At 37.4% G+C, this 24,192-nt stretch overlaps 1 protein-coding gene across 1 annotated transcript in view; it reads left to right on the plus strand.

Annotated features, from left to right (window-relative positions):
* The first annotated feature begins 10,871 nt into the window (after window positions 1-10,871).
* The window catches only part of LOC128514091 (contactin-associated protein-like 2), a 274,243-nt gene continuing 260,922 nt past the window's right edge, over window positions 10,872-24,192 (plus strand). The window contains exon 1 of the mRNA XM_053487773.1: window positions 10,872-11,166. Within this exon, the coding sequence (XP_053343748.1) occupies window positions 11,073-11,166 (94 nt within the window). The 5' untranslated portion in view covers window positions 10,872-11,072. The remainder of the gene's footprint in view (window positions 11,167-24,192) is intronic.

Genomic DNA, 24,192 nt, shown 5'->3' on the forward strand with positions numbered 1-24,192 from the left:
CTGCACGATCTTTCCACTCTTTCTATTATTGTGAAACAAATAACTGAATAATTTAAATAAAGATTACACTCTAATAGGTGGACTGATTTCACTTGCACGAACGTCACAAGAATGCAAATACAAAGCCTTATAAACAAGGTACATATAGAATTTTAAATTAGCAGCGTTTCAATAGCTTGTTTCTTTTAATGTTGCTTGACATCTTATTAATTTTGTATGTCATCTAATTAAGGTCTCTATTATGTGACAAGTCACTTGTGGCAGCAGGGTTGAAAGTAGGCTGCTGATAGAGAGCAGGTGAGTTGAAGTAGCAGGTAATGTGTAATGGTTCGCAGTGGTTTGTAATTATCACCAGTCTATTTATGTGTATCTTTGTGCTTATAGCAACTAGAGGTAGGAAGTGTAAGTATAGTGGTCAAGAACGAAATAAATAAAGAAAAAGAAAGAAAGAAAGAAAGAAAGAAACGTGAGAATCATCTCAGGTTCAACTGATCATGTGGCAGCAGTGCAGTACATAATATCATACAGATACAGGTCAAGAGCTTAGTTTGATGTTCATATTAAACATTATAATAGGAAAAGTCTGATCCTTGTGACTTTGACCATGTAATGGTTGTTGGTATCAGATGGCCTGGGATGGACTGTTTTTTGGGGGATTTTCTCATACAACAGACACTAGAGTACGGTGTATAACATATCAGAGGAGAATGATCAGACCAGTTTGAATTGACAGGAGCTTAAAAGTAATCCAAAGAACACATCTCAGAATCTATAGTAATCTCAGAATACAAAACACAACAAACCTTGAGGTGGCTGAGTTAAAAGTGTAAAAGACCACATTACTGAAGGTTCCACACCTCTCAGCCATGAACAATGACCTGGCCATTATGAGCACAGACTTACAAAAAGTGGCCAGCCTTAAACTTTTGGTGAGTCTGTATCTACATGATTGCAATTATTGCCACATGATGGGCTGATTAGATAAGTGAATATGAAATGAATATGTACAGTAGGTGTACAGATCTTTCTAGTAAGGTGGACAGTCAGTAGTATTCAGCCTGACCATCAACTTGACTATAACCCATGACAGTTGACAAAAGAAATACTTTGTGATTTTTTACTTGACATATATTTATTTGCCAAACATGATTCTGGAGAGCATTCCAGTAAAGAAAGGACCATGTCAGTCTCTTTCCAAAGCCTGCTCCCTGTGTCTTCAGTCCCATTGCCACCTACAAGGTTCTGCCCTTCTACAAGTGCAGAGCCAGCATGTAGTTAAGGTCATTGTGCCCTTTGAACTATGGGGTGCCGCAAATTGGGCAATCTGCAGTAATTTTTCACTTACCAGCCCAGTGAAAGGTGAACCCTAATGGGTGTTATTATCAGACTGGTCGTGCCAGGGCCCTCTTTGCCCTCATTATTCCCCTTTTATTCCACTGCAGTATTTTAATGTAAGAGTAATATGCTGAGTACCCTGCTGGGTAAACATTCCACACTACTCCATAGTAACATTGGTGCAGAGATTAAACAGGAAGCATAACTAAATCTTGCTTTTAAGTTAAAACACTGTATACAATATAGATTTTAAACCAAAACAGACTTTATAAATGTATATAGGGAAAAAAAATGCTTTTAAGTAGTTGATTATGGCTCAGCAATTTGCTTTTATTAATTTATTTTTATTTTATTTATATATAGTTTTATGCTTACTTGCATGTTTGTGAGATGTATAAGGAGACAAAAAGCTTTAAAGTAAAATGTATGTAAAGGAAATGTATAGCATGCAGTCTCATCACCCAAATCAATATGCTCTCAGCATGTCTATGACTCCTTTCAGCCAGTAAAAAAAAGCTGAGGCTGCAATGGGAACAGGCTCACAAAAACTGTACAACTGAAAATGTAGCCTGGTGTGGTGAATCTTGATTTCTCTCCAGACAGTAGGATTAGCATTTGATGCCAGCAGCATGGATACATGTTAACAGTCCAAGATAGTGGAGAAGGGTGGTGGTGTGAGGAATGTTTTCCTGGTACACTTTGGGACTGTAAATATCAGTCATTGCTGCTGCCTGTTTTACCTATCTTCTAATAATTAATTCCAGCATGGGAATATCTCAAAGTAATATCTTAAAGTGGCTTCATCAACATACCAAAAAGTTGTGATCCTTGTGACCTTCCCAGTTGAACCTCTTTGGGATGTACTACCATAGGAGATTTGCAGTAAGGAAGTACTACACCTGAAGAATCATTTTAATTTTTATTACCAGAATTTTAAAGAATGTTTCTATCATTTTGTGTAATCCATCCAACATTTTTTAAACAAGTAAAGAGATACAATTATTAAACATTCAGTCAGAGCTTGAGGCATGGCTGAAAGATTTTAGTCATTTGCTGTGGTATTTTTTTAGAAATGTCTCAAATCATTGCTGAAAAACCAGACGATAAGGGTGTGTTATTCATGTAAAAAATATTATGGTTGGTTTTCTTTTCTTTGGGGTCACAGTACATAGTTTTATATAAAGAACCATAATCTGATTTTAGCTGAGATGATAAACAGTTGTTTCAACGTGTGACAGTTGATTCTCTACAGTTGCTCATGAATTGATTAAGTATCCTAAGAAAACAACAAGCTTGGTAGGACATGATGCCAATCTTTTCAGACACCAAACTGTTCTGAATAATATTAGTATCAGTATTAGAATTTTATTATGTGCTGGTTGGTTTACAAAAAACAGTATACATTATTCTGTACCTTTAAAACCCAACCGACACAGATACATGCCGACAACGCAGCAAGGTCAATGATGATGAAAAAAAAAATATCTAGCTTATATAGAAGCATTCCTGGAGCGTGTTAACGAGGAGGCTTTAGACTTCAAACTGTGTATTCAGGTTTTTCTGATATGTCAGGTCAAACAAAAGTTATCAGTACTTTTATAAAGAATAAATGTTACTATTATCAGAATATGTGAATGAGAATATGTGAATGAATGTGAACTCAAATTCAGTTCATTATATTGCCTATTTTGTGCTCAAAAAAGAAAATATGTCAGTTTATACTGCACAGTTTATATGCACAGTCCTGAGATTAACATATTTTTATAAAAAACAAACAAAAAAAAAACGGCAAAACAAATAATGGCTAAAATGCTCTTTAAGGGTTAGAGACAGCTAAACTAAGAATTGTCTATTGTCTAAATTGTGAGACTAGAACCTAGATTTGGAATTCAGTCTGAGTTGACATTAACACTAACTACATGGGGGACAACTTACATAATATTGATAAATATAATAAAGCCAAGTTAAGCAGCAAACATCCACTCCCTCTAAAAGAAACCTTATGACATTTATTTGCTAAATGCGCCCATTTTGGGGAATGTAAGGCTAATTCAACACATGTGTTTTGCAACTTTTGCATCATTTTGATACAGGTGCAGAGGGAAACCAATTGCTTGTTTGCCACTGCTGAAGGCACAGTGATCACAAATACATATAGGGGAAAATTTTCAGGTAAAAAGTTTATTTTTTAGTTTTTATTTAAAAATGTCAGAATTCAGGGTGAGCCCTTCGCTAATTTAGCAGCTTACTTAGCTCAAGCGTGTCAGTGGTGGGTAGTAAGACGGAAGGCTGTGGCACCAATTACTGGCATAGCCAAATGTGGTTAGTTAGAACTTAGCTTATTGTTTTTTTGTTTCCCCACTGAATTAAACCTTCATTACTTTTGTTTTTATTATTTTTCTAAAATTAGATTAGGGTTAATATCTTTTAAACATTTCTTTTTAAAAGTTTTCATTGTCACAATTTTTGAAATCACCAAGAATTTAAAAACATGATGAATCGTGGGTAGAGAGACTATTTTTATTAAGAATTAAAAATTATTTTATATTAATTATTATTGCAATGAAATAGCCTTGTCACTTCTCTTGTAATATAGTTAGATAGTAAGAATGATTGTGTCACCTGGGTTTTCAGTTCTAGAACTCTAGTAGTGTCTAACTCTTGCATCAATTTGAGGTATTATTGTAGGGAACACATAGTCCTCTGTCTCAGAGGCACAGCTCCACTATACTTTGATGCTGCTCTGTCAACTGGAACAGCTGAAATTGTGTTCAGGGATGACATTATTAGCTGGAATGGCCCTGAAAAGAATTTGCTTGTGAACATGCATTTATGGTAGCATGAACAATGAGTGATATTAGCCTGAAAAACATCTAACCGTCTCACTCAGAATAAATAATAATAAGAATAAGAAAAACTAAATAGATGCCATAGGTCACTAGCTGCACATTGTGTTCATGATTATTACATATATTCATTTGAAAGATACTTCAAAAGGTGTTTGTAAATGAAATGGAATTCAATTTAAGCAAAGAGCAGAGGGCGTTTATCAGTTCTGTGATTCAGATTTGAAAAATTTAAGAGCATAATCCAAACTAAATGACCACCTGACTAACAAAAATACAGTGATCTGGTTACACTATTGTGGGTAAAATGGCATTAAGTAATAAATGTCAAAGCTTTTTTCAAGTTTGGTCTGCACAAGAAGAATATGCTAATGTGAGCCAAAAGCTTTCAGAGGATCTATGATCAAGAATAGTAGATTTCCATAAAGCTGAAAATGGGATATAAAGTGATTTCAAAGACTTTAGAAGTTGGGACTGTCTACTCTACCAAAAAGTGGACGCCCAGTCAAAATGATTCAAAAAGCACAATGAGGACTCATTAATGAGGTAAAGAAACAACCCCAAGTGACAGCCAAAAATTTGAAACAGTGTTTACTTAAAACATTGCTGAATGCTTGAAGTTTGCGAAAGAGCACATTGACACACCACAGTGGTATTGGCAAAATGTTTTGTTCACGATGAAACTAAGATTGAACTATTTGGAAAGAAAACGCAGCAATACATCTGGCGTAAAAAGGGCACTGTCATATCATCATGAAAACATCATTCCAAATATAGAGTATGATGGAGGAAACATCATGATTTGGCCAGCTTACACTCATAGAGGGGAAGATGAATTCCCAAGCGTATTAAAAAATTCTTCAGGACAATGTGAGAATGTCTCTGTGTCAGCTAAAACTCTGTAGAAGTTGGTGATGCAACAGGACAATGACCCAAAACACCAGAGCAAGTCCACAACAGAATGGCTCCAGAAAAACAAAATCAGCCAGGTCAGAGCCAAGACCTCAACAAATTATAAATTAATGAAAAAAATCATGCAGAAAACCATGAAATTCCAAAAGCTATAATACTTGTTCTTGCCACTGTAGGTTTAAAACATTTGTCTTTGGTCTAAAATAAATATCAAATATTGATATACTGTTTTGCAGTTGCTTGATAGTTCAGGACTGGAATTTTCTACAAGTCTACCTGAGCCTCCAATAACTACCTGGACAAATTAACATGTTATTAACTGTTATACTGAACTCCCTGCCATCTAACACACAGAATGAATGCAGATCAATTCCTACTGTCTGTTTCACCCACATGAGGATGGGTTCCCTGTTGAGTCTGGTTCCCCTCGAGGTTTCTTCCTACTACCATGTCAGGGAGTTTTCCCTTGCCACTGTCGCCCTCAGCTTGCTCATCAAGGACTATTTGACCATTTTGATTTATGCACACTCACATTCCATACAAATTTAAATAATTATTTTAATTGTGTAAAGCTGCTTTGACGATTTTAATGACAATTGTTAAAAGCGCTATAAAAATAAAATTGAATTGACATTAAATTGAATTAAAAGCACTATACAAATAAAATTGAATTGATATCATTGAAATCAAATATCAATAAAAATATTAAAAACAGATGATATTATTCACCTTTCTTATTACAACACATATAACTGTTTAGCTGTTTAGGAGTTTTTATGATCTGGAAACAGCAAAGTGTATAATCACAAAAGGATCCTAACCTAACCTTTTGCCATATTGTTAAATTAATTATTTTCCTAAAATGACCTTTAATAATAATTAGTAATTTTGTGACTACAAAAAATGTCCCCTTTCTAATCTTTTTATTGAAGACTATATTTAGAATTATATGTTTAAAAAGTTATTTTCTCTAGTAATATTAGCCTCACACACATTAGCCAAACCAAACAGCTGAAGTCAAGCATTGAAAAAAGTGAATATGATCAGAATTTTGATTTTTTTTTTATTTATTCCTTATGAGTTTATTATTATTATTATTAGTAGTAGTAGTCGTAGTAGTAGTAGGAGTAGTATCATAGGCATTTCTGCCTGATTTTTAGATATATTTAGATATATTTTGCATACAGTGCATACTGTAATGTAAAGTACAAACTGGGTCTTACATTATATATTATGCATGCCTCAAATTTGACTGCTGGAAAATTCTAACTAAACTGAAGAAGACCAATTTATCATGGTTACAGATGCTTATTAGCTCTTAAATTATAATAATATACAATCAAAGGGCTGCCAGGAAATAAAATTCTACATAGCCAATCGTTTATAACCAGTAATACATATTTTAATGCACATTATTCATTACCATAATCGAATATTACCATATTTATGATATGATTGGTTTTCTAATTTTTTATTTGAGTGTAAAAATAATGACTTCTAGTGTAAATTTTTTGTAATGAAAAATAGTGGTCTAACATTCCGTTACTTTCCGAGTCAATAATTCATTCTTATTTTTTTTTCACAGTGTTGAGAAGAGCAACATGATACAAAATCAAAAGTGTTTTACAGGAAATAGTGGAGAAGCACAAAAGCTGTCTTTTTTGCATATGGAAAATTTTGATTGGTATGCAAGAAAACATTTTGTGCATTATAATTAGGACTTTCATTTGATTATGTACAGTGATTTTTACCATGGCCATTGGTGGCTCAGTGGTAGGTTTCTTACCTGCCATGTGGAAAAGCTGTGCCAAGTTGTTGTGCAGATCAAATCATCCTCGCTGGAGCAGCTGAAAGTCCAACTACATTAGTGACTTTTACCATGGGCCTCAATGAACAAACATATTGTACACTAAACCCCTGCGCACAAAACAACTTAATTATTCTTTTTATTAGATGCCATATGGTATTAAATCATTGTTATATGATAATATCACTCTGTCACTCATTCTCTATACCACGTGTCCTGTATAGGGTTGCATGAGGCCTGGAGCCTATACTAGGGGACTCTTTAGGTAGAGTACACCCTGAGTGGGGTGCAAATCCACACAAGAATGTTCACTCTCACACTTTCACACACTATAAGCAATTTGAAAACACTAGTTAGCCTAATCGGAGGCTTTTGCCATGTTGGAACAGGTTTGGGTCCGGACTCTTAGTTCCAGTTAAGGTAAATTATACAAAGACTTTAGGGTTGAGGCAGCAGTATGAAAAAAAGTCACATACAGTACTGTATGAATTTCAGTCAGGCATCTGACCAGGAGAAGTTGAAGTGCCAGTTCTTCTCCTCTCATCTTGAACAGATGGTATGTCTTCTTTTGGTTCCTGACAAAGGAAGCGCTTAGACATTAAAGCAAATATTACATCAGCACTTGTAGGCACAAAGGTAAAGGTAAGAGTGCTGTCAATCAAGTGTAAACCCCTTTTTAAGTAACTGAAGATGAAAACTAAGCTCATTAATTCAGTTAACAATCAGTCGCACAAAAAGTATTCAGTAGGTAAATGTAAAATTGACATGCAGAGAACATTATGTTAGTACAGTATAGACGTAGTAGATGGACTCCTGCTGAAGATATGTCAAGACTCTAGTTTTATGTCAGTGTGGGCACAAATTCTGGGTTAATGCTGTGTTGCTGTTGTGGATGGGTGCAAATCAAATCTTATGTTTTTCTCTCTTTCCAGGGCTATTTTCACTGTCATAAAAAATGTGAAATACCAGTGCAAAAGTGGGTGTAACATTTAAAAGCTACAGCTGGCTAAAAAAATCCACTGTCTCTTGACACCCACCTCTTAGCATGGGTTCTTGACTTTAAGCACTTCAGGTTTTATAACTCCTGTTCCACATCTTATGACCCATATTTATGAATGATCCCTCTTTACAATATGTCACCACTCTAATACAAATATACTTCACACTGTATACTAACTAAACATGTCAGACATCAACATCATCTTATTAATTACTGGGTTATCGAGATACAGTAGCGATCTGTTGACATAACATGGGAAATATTTCAACATGTATGTATTTGCTTGTAATGAGTACTCAGTTTTACAGTCCAAAACAATGCCTTTTTTTACAGTATGTATCATGAAGAGAAAGCTACTGTATTAAACATAGTTTACATACAGTATCTGGACAAAAGTATATCAATCCTAATCACTAGTTTAGTTTAATAGTCTGCCCTAAAGTGTTTATTCCTCATACAGTATACCACAACAGTTTGTCAGAAATTTGTTAAACTTCTTGATAAAAATTTTGTATTTATTAAAAATAAACAATACATCATATTTTCTGTCTCTTTATAGTTATATTAAATTTTATGAAACATCCAAGAAAAAAAATAATTATCACCCCACTCCCCCACCACCCAGGCAGTTATTACATTTACTTTTACATTTAAGGCATTTGGCAGACGCCCTTATCCAGAGAGACTTACATAAGTGCTTTTACGGCTCTATCATTAAATACATCCTTATAGTGGTTTACTAGGATACTGACCATCTGTACCATCATTCTACAACGTTGTTGGGAGTTTTTTTTTATTTTTTTTTATTTAAGAACTTAATAAAAAAGTAGGCCATTTGACATTGCTTGGAGCCTTCCAGTTACTCAGCTGGTGGACACCTAGAGAATTAATAACCTCCATTGTTCTGGGAGGACTTTCTTAAATATTTTGAAGTATATCTATAGTAATGTGCTCTATCAGTCTTAAGAACATTACTAGGGTCAGCCACTGATTGGCTAAGAAGGTCTGGGATGCGGTCATCACTCCAATTCATTCCAAAAGTGTTCACTGTGTTTGAGGCCAGGGCTCTGTGCAGACCACTTGTAGACCTTGAGTGGATGCAAACCATGTCTTTATGTGGCTTTGTACAGACAACAAGTTTGAGCCTGTTTATTTCAATGGAGAGACATCTTATTGCTACAGCATACAAAGACATTCTATACAGTTGTGTGCTTTGATCTTCATGGCAACACTCTTGGAAAGACCCACTTCTAGACGTGCAGGTCCGGTGTCTACATACTTTTGGTCATAAACTGTAATGTGTGATATTTAAATTTGCACACTCACCGCTTGTCCTGTACAGGGTCTTGTTAGTCACGGAGCCTATACTAGGGGTGCCAATCCATCGCAGGGCACACAAGCACACATACACACACTCAGTCACAGCCTAGGGGACATTTGGAAATGGCAATTATCCAGCCTGCATGTCATTTGGACGAAACCCATCAAGCATGGGGAGAACATGCAAATTTCACGCACACAGATCCAAGGTAGAAACTGAACCCTTAACCTTTGAGGTACGAGGCAACAGTGTTTACCACTACGTCACTGTACATCACTCTTTCAAAATTACAAATGCACTTAATATTATTACTGCATAGGGGGATTGGTTGCTTTCCCTCCTGCCATGCTGAAGGCTCAGGTTCAATTCCCACCCAATGCCCAAACCTCAGCCACAGGATAAGGTGCTAGTCACAAGCCCGGATAAAATGGAAGGGTTGTGTCAGGAAGGAGGCGGCACGGTGGTGTGGTGGTTAGCACTGTCACCTTGCACCGCCAGGTTCGAACCATCTGGGTTTGATTCCCAGCCAGGTTCAATTCCTGTCTTTGTGTGCATGGAGTTTGCATGTTCTCCCCATGCTTGGTGGGTTTCCTCCAGGAACTCTGGTTTCCTCCCACAGTCCAAAGACATGCAGATTAGGCTAATTGTTGTTCCTAAATTACCTGTAGTGTGTGTGTGTGTGTGTGTGTGTGTGTGTGTGTGTGTGTGTGCGCGCGCCCTGCTATGGATTGGCACCCTGTCCAGGGCCTTGTACCTTGCCTCTCCTGGGATTTTCCGCAACCCTAAATCCAGGATAAAGCGGTATAGATGATGAGTGAGTGAGTGTCAGGAGGGGCAGAAGTTGTGTGCGGATTGAATGGTCCACTGTGGCGACCCCTCGACTGGAGCAGCTAAAAGTAGTCAGGGGTAGCTGAGTGGTTAAGGCATTGGACTACGGTTCGGAAGATCCCAGGTTCAAACCCCACAACCACCAAGTTGCCACTGTTGGGCCCTTGAGCAACCCTCAACTGCTCAGGTGTGTAATGAGATAAAAATGAAAGTCGCTTTGGATAAGAGCGTCTGCCAAATGCCTAAATGTAAAAGACATACTGCATTATTATATGAGGTTTAGGGGGAAAATGCCTTTTCATTCATTCTACCTGTCAAAGTTCCACTTCATTGGTAGAGTCATTATTTTTTCTGTTTTATAATCACTATTTTAATGTTATCATTTTAAAATAAACCCCTGCCCACAGTCATGAAAATTATCAAGACTTTAAAACATTATAAACTCTCTTTAATGTGATGTCTATATCTACAGCACTGTTATATACTGTATTTTGCAGTGATAATTCGAATACATTTCCCATTAAATGATCAAAAGCAATCTGAAATAGCCAAATAACCAGGTATCTGTTAGGGTGAAGAAGGAATTCAGTACATTTCACTCTTCCCTTCAGAACTGGTGTGTTTCAGTTGTGTGTGAATCAGCAGGTAGGTCGTCCTGTGGACTAAACCAACACCGGTGAACGGCGGGTAGTTTTAAATCTTTCGAGGATTGTACCACTGAAAGGGGGGGAGAGTGCTGTAGTTATAAAGCTGGAGCTGTGAGGAAAGACTAGTCGCTGTAAGTTTCAGCGCAGCTACAGTATGGATTAAGCACCCGCGTCACACTCAGTGTGTTTTCGGTGAAACGCGCGCGTGCAGGCGGAGCGCGAGCTCGGGCGCTGATCCGCAGCGGCTTCTTTTCCGCGCCGCAAATCCCGATCCTGCCTTCTGACCTCAGGAGAAGGCATCAGCCCCAGCACTGTGTGTGTGTGTCAGCAGGGCAAAGGAGTGTAAAGAAGTGTGTGTGGACAGTGTTGGAGCAGGATGGGGAGGATGAGCATGGTGCGCGCGGGCTTCATCCCGCTCCTCTGGATCTTCAGAATCAGCATCAACTCTCACGCGGCTCCTTCATCCGTCCGTAAGTTCCTCTTCATGCTTTTTGCTCCTGTACTGTAGTTGCACTCGGGTGCTTAGGACGTGTTGGAGGGAGTTGTATTTGATAAGTTTTCGAGCTGATTCAGGGGACAGTGTGGCCTCGGGCGCTTGTGGGAGTGAGTGCTGCTGGTTCAATGAGATTTGGCCTAATGCGCATCAGGGACTGACTGGTCAGGGTGGTCTTCAGTGGATCTTCTTTTATATATATATATATATATTTACTTTTTGTAGGTTTTTGTTTTATTAAAGTGAGAAGTGCTTGTTTTTAGCAGTTTTAAATATGGATTGAACAATTTATAGTTATAAGTTTTTTTTCAGTGCATGCAGTTTTTTTTCTCCACTAATAATTGTCTTGCAAAATAAACTGCAAACACCTACAGGATCCAGGTTCGATTCCCATCTCAGTGTGCATGGAGTTTGCATGTTCTTCTCATGCTTGGTGGGTTTCCTCCGGGTTTTCTGGTTTCTTCCCAAAGACATGCGGATAGTCTAATTCCCTTTCCCCAAAATTGCCTATAGTGTGTGAATAAGTGTGTGTGCGAAGGATTGGCCTCATGCCCCGAGTCTCCCGGGATAGGCTCCAGGCCTGCGTGACCCTGTATACAGAATAAAGCAGTATAGACTATAAGAGTGAGAATAAACAATAATCAGATGAATTTACAACTCTAGTTAAGGTGTACATAACTTTCCTCAAAACATTATTTTTTAAGGTACACACAAACATCAACAACCCAAACACCTTTTACTTTTTTTCTTGTTGTGGTTCTTCTGTTCCTGTTTTTGCTTGGTTCCCGCTTGTTATTTCAACATGAAGTGCATTATTGTAGCCTGAACAGATACCCTATTAAAGGCACAAATCAGAGTTTATTTTTACTCTTTTTCTTCCCACTGGCATTGCATACAGGTGTTACAGCACCCTGAATATGGTGCTGATATTAATATTGAGCTTCTAAGAAAAGTATCGATATGGATCTGAGATGACCACAATGAAGCAGCAGAAACCACAGAGTTGTATCTCCTGCTATTCCATGGGCTCGAGCACGGCAAAGAACACAGCTCTTTTGAGAAAGGCGTTGTTCTTGAACAGAGCTGTTCAAATTTAGTCCTGGAGGGCCAATATCCAGTACAGTTTGTATTTTACCAGCACATACTGTAAACACACCTATTACGCTGACTTAAGAAATGAGTTGAATTAGCTGTGTTTGAGTAGAAAAATCATCAAGCTGTACTAGGAACTGTCCTTCCAAGAACATTGTGAAACTTTTTGGTCACTAACATTGATTTTGTCCAGTAAAGTTTTTTTTTTCTTGAGTAATTGAATTAGACTTAACAGATAGGTGTCTTGCTTGAAAGTGCTTAGAAAGACTCATGTGTAAAATGATGCACTTCTCCATTAAAACAAATTTTTACTTCTACTTACTTAATTGATGAATTTCTTTTTTCAAATATTAAATACTACAATTGTATACTTTATAACTTTATATATTAACCTATATACCCTGATCAGTCATAACATTAAAGCCACCTAGGATTTCGATTTGAGAAGTTTGGAGACTGGGTTGGTGACCTTGGGCTCTTTGCCTGCTGAGCTCTGTGCTGCAGTGCTTTGGGTGTTCTGGTGCCATTCTGTCGTGGCCAGCATTGACTTTTTCCAGTAATTTATGCTGCATTTGCTTTTCTGTGGGATGGATGCAGATGAGCTTCAATCTTCAGTGTCCATTATCCTGTAACCAGTTTGCTGGTGTATAGTTGGTGATCATTGTTGTTCACTTCATCTGGTCGTAATGTTTTGGCTGATTAGTGTACATATTTTGGGTTATCTACTATTTGTTTTATTGTTTTTTTTGTTTCTGTTCTTTTCCTTTCTGTGAGCTCACCTACATTATATTACCAAACATTATTGCTCAGACCTAATTTGACACTTTTGCATAGCTACTCTACTATCTGAGCATGCATTTTGAAGGGAAATTCATAAATCAAGTTGATTTATTAAGCATTTTTTAAACATGCATGCCACTGGTATTGAAACAAAACTGAAAACACAAGTTATATTAAATATATCAGCAAATGATGACATTATGTCCACCCGCCTATTATTAAGAATGTCCCCCCTTGTGCCTTTTGCACCAAAACAAAAATGCACTGACACATTTCTATTAAAACCATCATTCACTTTTCCGGCAATTTAAGCTACGCTAGGTCTTCTATAGGTCTTTCCATGGACCACTTTTGGGTGAATTTGACCTCCGGGAGCAAGCCGGAAACATCCCCCACAAACTGGAGTTTTGGAGTTGCTCTACAATCACAATTTATTCCTTGTTAAAGTCGCTCAAATCTGTAGGCTTGCCCATTTTTTCTGCTTTAAACACATCATCTTCAGGAAGTAAATGTTCACTTGCTGCCTAATGGCTTTTTACTTTTAGGTGAAATTTGTACAGAGATATTGTAAATGTAGTTACTGTGACGAGGTCTAAATTGTGATGGCTAGACGACTACAGTTGGTCAGAGCATCTTCAAAACTGCAGCTGTTGTGGAATACTCACACCTCGGGATGGTTATGTTCTCATACAGTATATGACTGGTGAAGATCAACATGTATCTAATGTAACCATCCATAATGTAAGTCTTTAGGGTAATCAGTAATCTGATGTAGAGTCCAAATGTTGCTGGTAGAACCAAGTTTATTAGTAGGATCAAGTATCCAGAGCATAGCCTAAATCATCAATCATTTTATAAAAATATAATTCTGTTATTTTTTAATAGTCTTGTTTATTCTAGTCTAGGTTATTAAGACATAAACATATTTGCTTTAGGAATGTACAAATATGCTTCTGTAAAAGTATGCAGTCATCCATGAAGGAAACTAACATTTCATCAATAGCGAATAAAAGCGGTGCATTTGGCTGATAAATGTGCTTGCAGCGTCAGATAATCACAGAGTGGAAGCTTGTCCTGAATAATGAGATTAACGGTCTTCAATAATTGTCTGGTTTTGTGGACCGTAATTAGAAGCTGTCTAGCCCTTACATGAACTGACCTCAAATAATGAGTATTAAATGAAATACCTGGATTTATTTCAAAGTGAATATTTTCAAAGGAAGAAAGTGGCTGGTGGAATTTACTTTGAATAGAGAGTAATTGTTAATTATCATTGACTTATTGTTAGCTTTTTTTTTTTTTTTTTATATATTTGCTTTTCATATTTACCAGATCACCATTAAACAAAAAGTGTCACATTAGAGTCTAGGAAGATATGAAATCAGTAATTAATTATCCTCTGGACATGACCAGCAGCCTTTTTAGTAAGCACGTAGAGCAATTTAATTCTATGGGTATGTGTAGCTGCATCATATATCACTTATTTCTGATTTTATTTGACATCCATGTGCATGGTTGAGAAAGCTTTGTTCAAAGAACTGTGTTATTTTAGTGGAATGTGAATGTGCCACTGTGTGTTTCACTCAAAGAAGAAGCATCTCTGAGTCTGCCAAAGGATCATTTAATCACAAGGGAAATTCTTGCTAGGAAGCCAGGACTCAACACGGAGTTAACAAAGTAATGTTGACCGTTGATATGCAGTTCCTTTGCATTGTCTATATACCAATACACTTTCTTTCTCTTTTTAAAAGGTTTTGCTTAAAGTCTAAATTGCATGGCTCCCTGTAGAGTTTTGCATGTTCTTAGGTTTCCACCTTCCAAAAACATGCCTGCAGATGTACTGTTTAAGATCAGCATTAAAAAAAAAGAAAAAAGTGGGCCATTTCCAAAAAAGTGGGTAATTTATAACAAATAAATAAAATCTTTTTAATTTTACATTCCAAAAAAAAAAAGCGAATGAATGTGTGTGCATGGTGTCTTGTCATGGTGCCATCTTTTCCACAGGTTAGCGATGAACAAGTGGGCTATAATGTAAAAGAAAAAAACATTCATGTATAACACCAAGCCTGTGTATTCTAAGACCCTTTATCATCAGCATGCCTTTTCCAGCTATTTGTTACAATAGCTCGTCTCTGGGAAGACAGGCTTGACTGCTGGGGACACTTCATACAAACTGCTATGTCAGAGATGCTCTAAACCAGTCGTCTCGACATTACAATTTGGGCATTTTCAGAGATGCACAGATCCTCATGATTGCCCATTTTTTAAAGTAAAATTTGAATAATAATTTTAAACTTAATCGCAAAATAAAAAAAATATATATATATCAATATTTATTTAATGTAAATGACCTTTCAGTGGCTACCTGCAGCACCTTTATGGCCCACCAGGGGGCTGCAGCCAACACTTTGGGAATCACTGTCTTATAGTTTAAACATGTTATTACACATTGTTTATAACATTATATGTATGCTGCCTTTCATTTTATTAAGAAAACTTTAATCTTAATTTTATTAAGAAACTGTATAATAACATTCTGGCACAAATATATTTAGAACAAAAAACATAAATATATTGTGTCACAAACCATTGCTCCTAATCATGTACCTTATGGACATTATATTGAGCAATGAGATGCTGCTCATTTACTGTATACTTTGTACAGCTGTTTATTAGTTTATGTGTTACTATTATGTGTTCTATTGACTTTATGGAGATACAAATATTTTAAAACAAATTGTAGATATAAAGCAATAGAAAACTGTTTAAGTTTTCAAGTGAGATTTTCAGTGCTGTTGTAGGGAGAGTGCAGTCAAATTAGTCAAATACTAACCAATGACAGGTGGCTAGCAACACTAAAACAAGGAACAGGAGGAGGGAGTGTTTTTGTTAATCAAAGCAGATAAGTGACTAGAATAGCACAGAAAGAAATGCAAGCTAATAACATAAGCTTAGTCGACACCCTCTAACTTGTTTTATTAAATCTACAGAGGACTTTATTACACCCAAAGTGAAATAAGTGAATGAGAAATGACTATTTTTTGAGAAGAATACCACAATATGTATAATGTGTATAAATACAGTATAAGACCTGACATGACCTCCGCATCAATTTTTCTGCATTTTAACCTTTGAAATAAATGCCTAAAACTTTGCCCAATAATTTCCATTCCAAGTTAACAGACTGGCAGGATCTAGGTTATTCTTTTTTTTGCCTAATGCATATTCTAGAAGAAGTCCTACACTTTCAGATTTGTAAGCAGTCACTATGTAAAATTTAAAAAATGTACTGTCACCAGATGGTGACTTCTCCTTAGGAATCTGGGCCATCCAGTATTAAACCTAATACCAATGTGATCAGTATATCTGTGTTAAACTTAATCAGATTTTAATTCTAACTGAACCACATCACTATTTTTTGTGAGCATTTGACGGGCCACCAAATTAGGCCATTCATTTTAAACATATTAGTTTTAGTTAATCTACAGTAACAGTTAACACTAATAACAGTACATTTGGGCTCTAAAACTACAATAAAATTTCTCTAGAATGTTTTTTAATAAATTGAAGCTGTATGCAGTAATGCATGATATGATTACTTATATAAATTACTTTTAAAATCACTATATTTAATATACTGTATAATAATATTTAAGATTTATAATGTACCTAATATATATTTTTACATTTAATATTGTTAAAATATGTGAAATCCTGACCATTACACCCATTAGTGCTTGTTCAATATGGAACATGTAACTAATTGCTTTTGTGCATATACTGTAAATGGAATCCTTTTGTAAAATATTATAAAATCGACAGTAGCAATATTATAAAATTTACATTAGCATTTTAATATTTAGGGGGTTAAAGTTGGGGCTTATAATTCACATCGTGCATGGGGACATTGTTATGCTGAAACAGGTTTGGCTGGACCCCTTTGTTTTAGTGAAGGTAAATCTTAAAGCTACAGCAAAACATTGTATACATTATATACTACTGTTCTGATAACAGGAAAGATTTCTATATTTCACCTTTATCTCAAAATGTATTCAAATCCTTTTTTCTTATTATTCTACACGCAAAACCACAGAATGACATAAGAACAGGTGTTTGGAGTGTTTTGAAGAAGTCTGAAATAACCCAATTTTATAGAAAGATTCAGACCTTTTGTTATGACACAGGAGTAGGATCCATCAGAATTCAACTGCCAATCAATGAACCTTGAGATGCTTCTACAACATAATTGGAGTCCACCTGCGCCTAATTGAATTCATTAGACATAATTATGACAGGCACATTCCTGTCTACAATATATAATGTGTAACTGTGACTACTGGATATCAGAGTGAAAACAAAGCCATTAGGTCAAGAGAATCATCTGTAGCCCTGTGAGAAAGAATGGTGTCAAGACACAGATCTGTGGACGAATACAAGAAATATTTGGTGGCATTGAACGTACCCAAGAGCATGGTAGCCTCCATCATTGTGAAAAAGGTGAGATTTGGTCTTGCATTAGCCTTTAGAATACTTTCGGATACAGAGGAGTTCATGGTCTATTAAGTTACTTCAAGGTGCCCATAAACCCAAATCATCACCTCTCCATTGTTGTGGTTGACAACAAAACCAACCACCATTTCAACCGATACACCTAATACCCACTGTATTAGGTGTATCTTTTGAAATGCTGGTTGGTTTTTGCCAAAAAATGGCACTGGGTATTAAACAACTCCACTGTGGCCTTATCTGTCCATTAGACATTGTTTCAGAAGCCTTGTGGTTTGTTCAGATGCAGTTTTGCCAAAATTATGCTTCCAGGTTCTTGTTAGACAAAGGAGACTTTCTCCTGGCAGTATTCTGGGACGTCCACTTCTGTGAAAATTAGCAACTGTTTTCAATGTTAGTGTAAAACTAATTGTTTGTGAGTTTTATCAGATGTAAAGTCTTTTTTTAAGTAGGCGTGTCAGGGGATAAAAGGAAGCACATGAAGCTATGAAGTCTCTGAGGTTACTTCAGTTGGTCAGATCTAGGCTCAGCAATGTTATGTGACAGTAAAATCAAGTCAGCTGATGACCTGAATGTCCTGAATGACCCGTTTATCATCATACTGTACCTATGGAGTTTTTCTTCCATAAGACATATTTCAGGACTGAATAAATGGTACTGGGAGCATGAGGAATCATTTTCAAAGCTAAAGGTGGTCAAACAAAACATTAAAGCATGAGATTTTTTTTTTTGAAAGACAGTGTATTAAATTATTTTAAATGGTCCTTTGCAGTGGTTCTCAGTCTTACCATTGCTTTGTCACACCCACTTCAATTAAGAAAAGCTGGTTAATTAGTTAAATCAGGTGTGCAGGAAGCTGAGACAGCATTAAAATATGCAGGACAGTGGTCCTCCGGGACTGGTATGTTGCCCTCACCTGCAGTTCCTGTACAGCCTATACTTGGGGAAACTGGTCTGGTCCTATGTTTAATCTTTTACATTTTCTGGTTCTTGTCCTGTTATTGGTCCAAATAAAATGCCCAGTACTTCCACCAGGCTCATAAATCATGTTTAAATACTATAATTTTGTTTTTTTAAATCCACAACATTGCTTTAGTTGCACACAGGCCTAATTAAAAAAAATCATTGTAAGTGATTCATTGTAATGAAATAATTTTCACAAGAGATGTGCAATAAATGAAGATCTTTGTGTCACTTCATTTCTTCATTTGTATCCAGTCAGACTCGTCCAGTCTTATTTCTGGATGAATTTTTTATCAAAAAGATCTAAAGCTGCTGGACAGAATGGGATACACCTACAACTGTATCGAGTGAATAAATCATCTGCTTGCTATAAAATTATTATTGCGAAGCAGTTTGAACATCCTGTGTTACAGTACCAGCTTCTCTTTTAAGTGGATTTTAAATGTATGCTTATAAGAACCTGGATGGAAATTTTGAGGGGTAAGGGCAGGGGTAAAAGTAAAGTAATGAGGAAGGGTGAAAACAAGGATTGGACTCTGTTTCATCATAAAGAGTTTGAGAGTGCACAAGAGAGATCTTGAGGACACTGATGAGGAATTTGTCACCTTGACCTTAATCGTTTGTATTCTACATCTTGTACTTCATTTGCATTGCCAACCCCTTGGTTGTGCATGTCTTGGGGGGGCATTAAGTTACATATCACGATTCTTTTGTGAAATTCATGTATAATCACTCCAAAAAAAAAAAAAAAAGGATACATGTTTGAACTTACATGTGGTAAAATCTAACCATTCCGCTATAATCCTAAAGGTGGCACACTCTAAACTATTCACACATTGACAGGCAGAATAGCATCTGGCATGGTTTATTTAGAACTGTAATAAAATCATGATATTAACAGAACTGCAATACAAATTAAACTGGCACCTAGATATTGTGATACTATCGTATTAGCTGGTCCCTGGTGATTCCCATCTCCAATCCCTACTTTCCAAAAGCAAAGTTAAAATACCTTCAAGCCTTTTTTCCTGTCCATTTCGATCATGGTCATGTGAACAGGTTAAGAATTCCTGCTATTTTAATTTCACAAAGCCCATTCAGATCTCCTGTCCTGCTCTGCTATTAAATATTCTCACCAATAAAATCCTATCTGGTGGGAAAGTGAGAGATCCATGCCGGAGTGCTTTCTAGTGGTTTCCAAGACTAAAATAGTACAGGGCACAGTGTGCCTACCATGTGTCCTTTCTCCTGCTTTCTCCTACTTTTTAGGGATATATATATATGCAGAAAATCATCAGCTTTATGCAGAGTGGAACCGCAGCTGTATTAGCATGTCATTTTTTTCTTGACTACCTTTCTCCACAATGCAAATGCATAAATTAGCCATGTCATTACAGTGGTTTAATATCTTCACAGTTATAGCTGTCTGCCTTTTAATTTACTTTGATTATTAACTGTTTCTCACACATCACTGCTGCAAGTATTTTGTAAAGGAACAAAACTCCACACTTATGCAGTATGCAGAGACAAGAACATAGTCTTCATAACTGAGGATACAATTATCTGCTACCATTTCTTCAATATTATGGGAGCATTTTAAGAATTTATATTATTAATTATTTATAAAAACATTAGTCCTGCACAAGGCGGTGGTGCAGTAGTTAGCACTGTCGCCTTGCACCTCCAGGATCCGGGTTTGATTCCTGGCCAGGCTCGAGAGTAGCTCTGCACGATGAATTGCATAAAAATCAGAATCGCAATAGACACTGCATCGCAAAAGGCTACAATTTATAAAGATAATATTCAGTACTCATAGTCAGGAAGAAACAGAAAGTTTAGCATTTTTACTCATACAGTATATGTGTGTGTGTATTGATGAAACCATATGCTATATAAGTTTTTAAAAAAAGGGAATGACTAAGTGTGATAAGATCAGCAGTTTGAGATCTGCCTTCGCCAGGTTGCTGTTGTTGGGCCCTTGAGCAAGGCCCTCAACCCTGCCTGCTCCAGGGGCATCGTATAATGGGTGACCCTGCGCTCTGACCACCGCCTACTAGCAAGAAGCTCGGATATGTGAAGAATAAAGAATTTTACTGTGCAGTGTGTACATGTGACATATAAAGTATTAAGAATGCAATAATGCAAAACATTTTGTTAAGGATATGCATTTCTTTAAATCAAATTACTCATTTTGGTAGTGTAAAACTTCCTCTATACAGATGGTACTACTTAACATAGTATCCATCACAAGAACTGCATTTTCACCATTGTTGTGTGTGGCCTCCGAGTGGCGCAGTGGTAAAGCGCTCGCCCTATCATTCGGGGAGCGCTGGTTCGAACCCTGGGTGATGCTGTTTCCCTCTCACAGCCGGAGGCACAGAGAGAGCTGATTGGCCGAGCTCTCTCGGGGGGGGAGGGATGAGCTCCCACATTAATCACGGCTCTACAGCCAATCAGGGGCGTCTGTGAGCTCGCGCACGCGGAAGGAGCGGCTAGCGCTTTCCTCCGAGTGTGTTACTCTGCCCGTAATGGTGCGTGAGCAAGCAGTTCGAAAAGATGCGGTCGGCTGATGTCACGCGGTTCGGAGTAAACACGGGATAGTCTTCGCCCTCCCGACTGAGTGGTAGTAGCAGCAGCCTTAATGTGGGAGCCCCCTAGTGACGGGGAGGAATTGGCCACCACTAATATTGGGGAGAAAATTGGAGCCCCCCCCCCAAAAAAAAAGATCATGTGTAGTACGTTTATACACTTTCGTGTCAGTTGCCACAGTTGATGGTGTCCCACTGTGGGGTTTGTGTCACTGTGGAACAGGGTGAATCTGGATCATCAGACCACATGACCTATTTCCAACGCTCCAAAGTCCATTTTTTTTATGCTCCCTAGTAAACTCATGCCTTTTTTTTCAGATTAGCCCTACTGATCAGTGGATTTTTTATCTTAGTGGATCTTTGCCACGGGCACAGGATATGACTTTTGGTTGTGTAGGTAATTAGAAGCTACTAACTGCATCAGTTAGGGTTAAATAACTTCTTGTCAGTTGAACATATTAAACGCTGCAGTAATTGTCCAATGAAAGACTCTCCCTTATTTGCCTAGTTAAATCCAGGTGGTAAGTTTTTTTGGCTGGCCAGTGATATACTTTCATACTGTATTGTCTCAAAAGTCTTGAGCAGCCCCTCATTTCTTCATGTTTTGCATTCAAACAGCTCGACTTGCTTGTATTTTTAATGTAGTCTTGAGGAATAGTTCTTATATTTGGTAAGTTTTGGTCTCTTATTTTCTGTCCAGTCCCTGTACCTGTTTAAGCGCCATTCGAGCATAACCAAAGTCATGAGCCAGTGAGAAACAGGTGCAGGCGCCAAACATGGCCAATTTGCAGAGCAGGAAAACTGACAATTAAGACTTATGGTGATGTACTTACAGTTTATGCATGTCAATTTTGATTTGTTTTGGATTGATTGAAAAAGAAAAACCCAAACTATTAAAGAAGCATTGTACTTTGGGGTTAAAATGATTCGTACACATGTTTGGCAAAATACACTCACTGGCCACTTTATTAGGTACACTCTGCTAGTATTGGGTTGGACCCCATTTTGCCTTTGGAACGGCATTAATTCTTTGTGGCACAGATTCAACAAGGTCATGTCCATATTGACATGATGGCATCGAACAGTTTCTGTGGATTTGTCGGCTGCACATCCATGATGTAAATCACCGCATCCCAAAGGTGCTCTGTCAGACTGAGATCTGGTAAATGTGTTGACCATTTAAGTACAGAAGACTAATTTTTGTGTTCAAGAAACCAGTTTGAGATTATTTTGTGGGCCTAAAAGGGCCTAAATTGTGCCAAGAAAATCCTTCCCACAAAAGAACACCACGATCACCAGCCTGCACCACTGATACAAGTCAGGAAGGTTGGCTGACTGCTCGCAAATATTGCCACATACTAGCTAGCTACAGTGCTTAGTTAGCCTAAGGCTAACGATGGCTAGCAGCAGACAAGTTGCTGCCAGGTGACACCCCCAAAGAGCAAAAAGTAGTGGTGTGGTGGCTGGTACGTGTTTCAGTGTGTGCATGTGTTTGGGCCAGTCTGTGTTTGTGTGTGCAGACAGCAGAGTAACAGGGAAAAAACTGAAGACTTAAAAAAGACTTCATAACAAACATTTACCTGCCATGTGGCAGATGGAAAGTCTACTCTCATTGCTTGGTGGGTGTTAATTTCAGATTCATGACTATTACCATTCATTGATTTTCCACTTATGTGTCTTTTAATGACCTTTTTCCATTCCAGTCCATTAATTCTTTTTTGCCTCACTTGTCCTGATTTTGCTCCATTTGGGAGTCAGAATGCATTTTATGATAATATTTTAACTTGAGACGCGTGAGCACTTGCACATGTGTTTTAAGGCCCCCAAGCGGCGCAGTGCGCAGCTTGCCCTATCACCCAGCAAGTTAGAATCCTGTGTCATGTTGTAGTCTTCGGCAGCTGGGGACCTAGAGAGAACTGATTGGACGAGCTTTCTCAGAGGGGAGGGATAGGTGGCTCTTAGCACTCTCTCATCAATCATTGCTCTACAGCCAATCATGGCCGTCTGTAAGCTCGCACAAGTTGAAGGATTGTACTGTATAGCGCTGTCCTCCGAGTGTGTTACGCCACTCCCTGCATGAGCAAGCAGTTGTGGTTGGCTGGGGTCACATGGCTTGGTGGAAACACATAATTGTGTTCGTAACATCTTCCTCCCTGACTGAGACATGTAAGAATTATTATTATTATTATTATTCACATATCATATTTTTAATAAGACAAGATTTGGAGTTTGGTTTTAGCAAACTTTTTGGTGAAAGCAAGCCTCCCTGATCTAACCAGCATTTCTCCATCTTGGCCTTTAATTCTGGTCACTTAAAGATGCTCTCCAGTTATGTATTACCAGATTGAATGCTATTGGCACTTGCACCTTACAAGGATCAGCCAGCTGGTGAAGAGGCTGCTAAACCTGGAAATACAATTACGTGAGGAGCATTAGACAAGGAAGGGTGCTCATTTGGATGAATTCACCACCTATTAGTATGCATGCAGGCAAGCACTCCTTCATGAGCAAATGCTGCTAATTTCACTCGAAGTCAAATAAGTGGGAAGAGCTGTTCAGGGGTTTGAGCTGTGCGGTGCACAACAATTAGGCAAGCTTTATCAACATGAGCTTTGTTGTAATTTTATAATTTGTTAAATCAAAAGTTTATTTAGATGTAGAATTTGTGTCAGAGACAACTGTGTTTTGTCTACAGAGATTTATATTGAAAATGCACGAAAGTCGAACTAAGGCTCCTAGTTTGGAAAATGCATCCAATGCTGCTTTAATTGATTTTAACTCAGAAGCCATATTTTTGCTATTAAGAAAATCTATAGTTTAAAAGCAGAGGCACATTTGGGATATTAATTTAGATCTAGTTCCAAAAAAATCCTCCTTGTTAAGGTACTGACCGCCTCTCGCAGAATGGGCACACAAAACTATTTACCTTTATAAATCCACTGTTCGTTTTTCAAGTACACTTCACATCAGTCATGACATTTAAACCTAATTGGTTGATGTGAATGGTGTGTTGAATGAAGGCTACCACCTGCGGGTTTAAAACAGACCAAGACAAAACATGGTGCATTTAGAAT

This window comes from Clarias gariepinus, chromosome 26 (genome assembly GCF_024256425.1).
Source record: "Clarias gariepinus isolate MV-2021 ecotype Netherlands chromosome 26, CGAR_prim_01v2, whole genome shotgun sequence".
NCBI lineage: Eukaryota > Metazoa > Chordata > Actinopteri > Siluriformes > Clariidae > Clarias > Clarias gariepinus.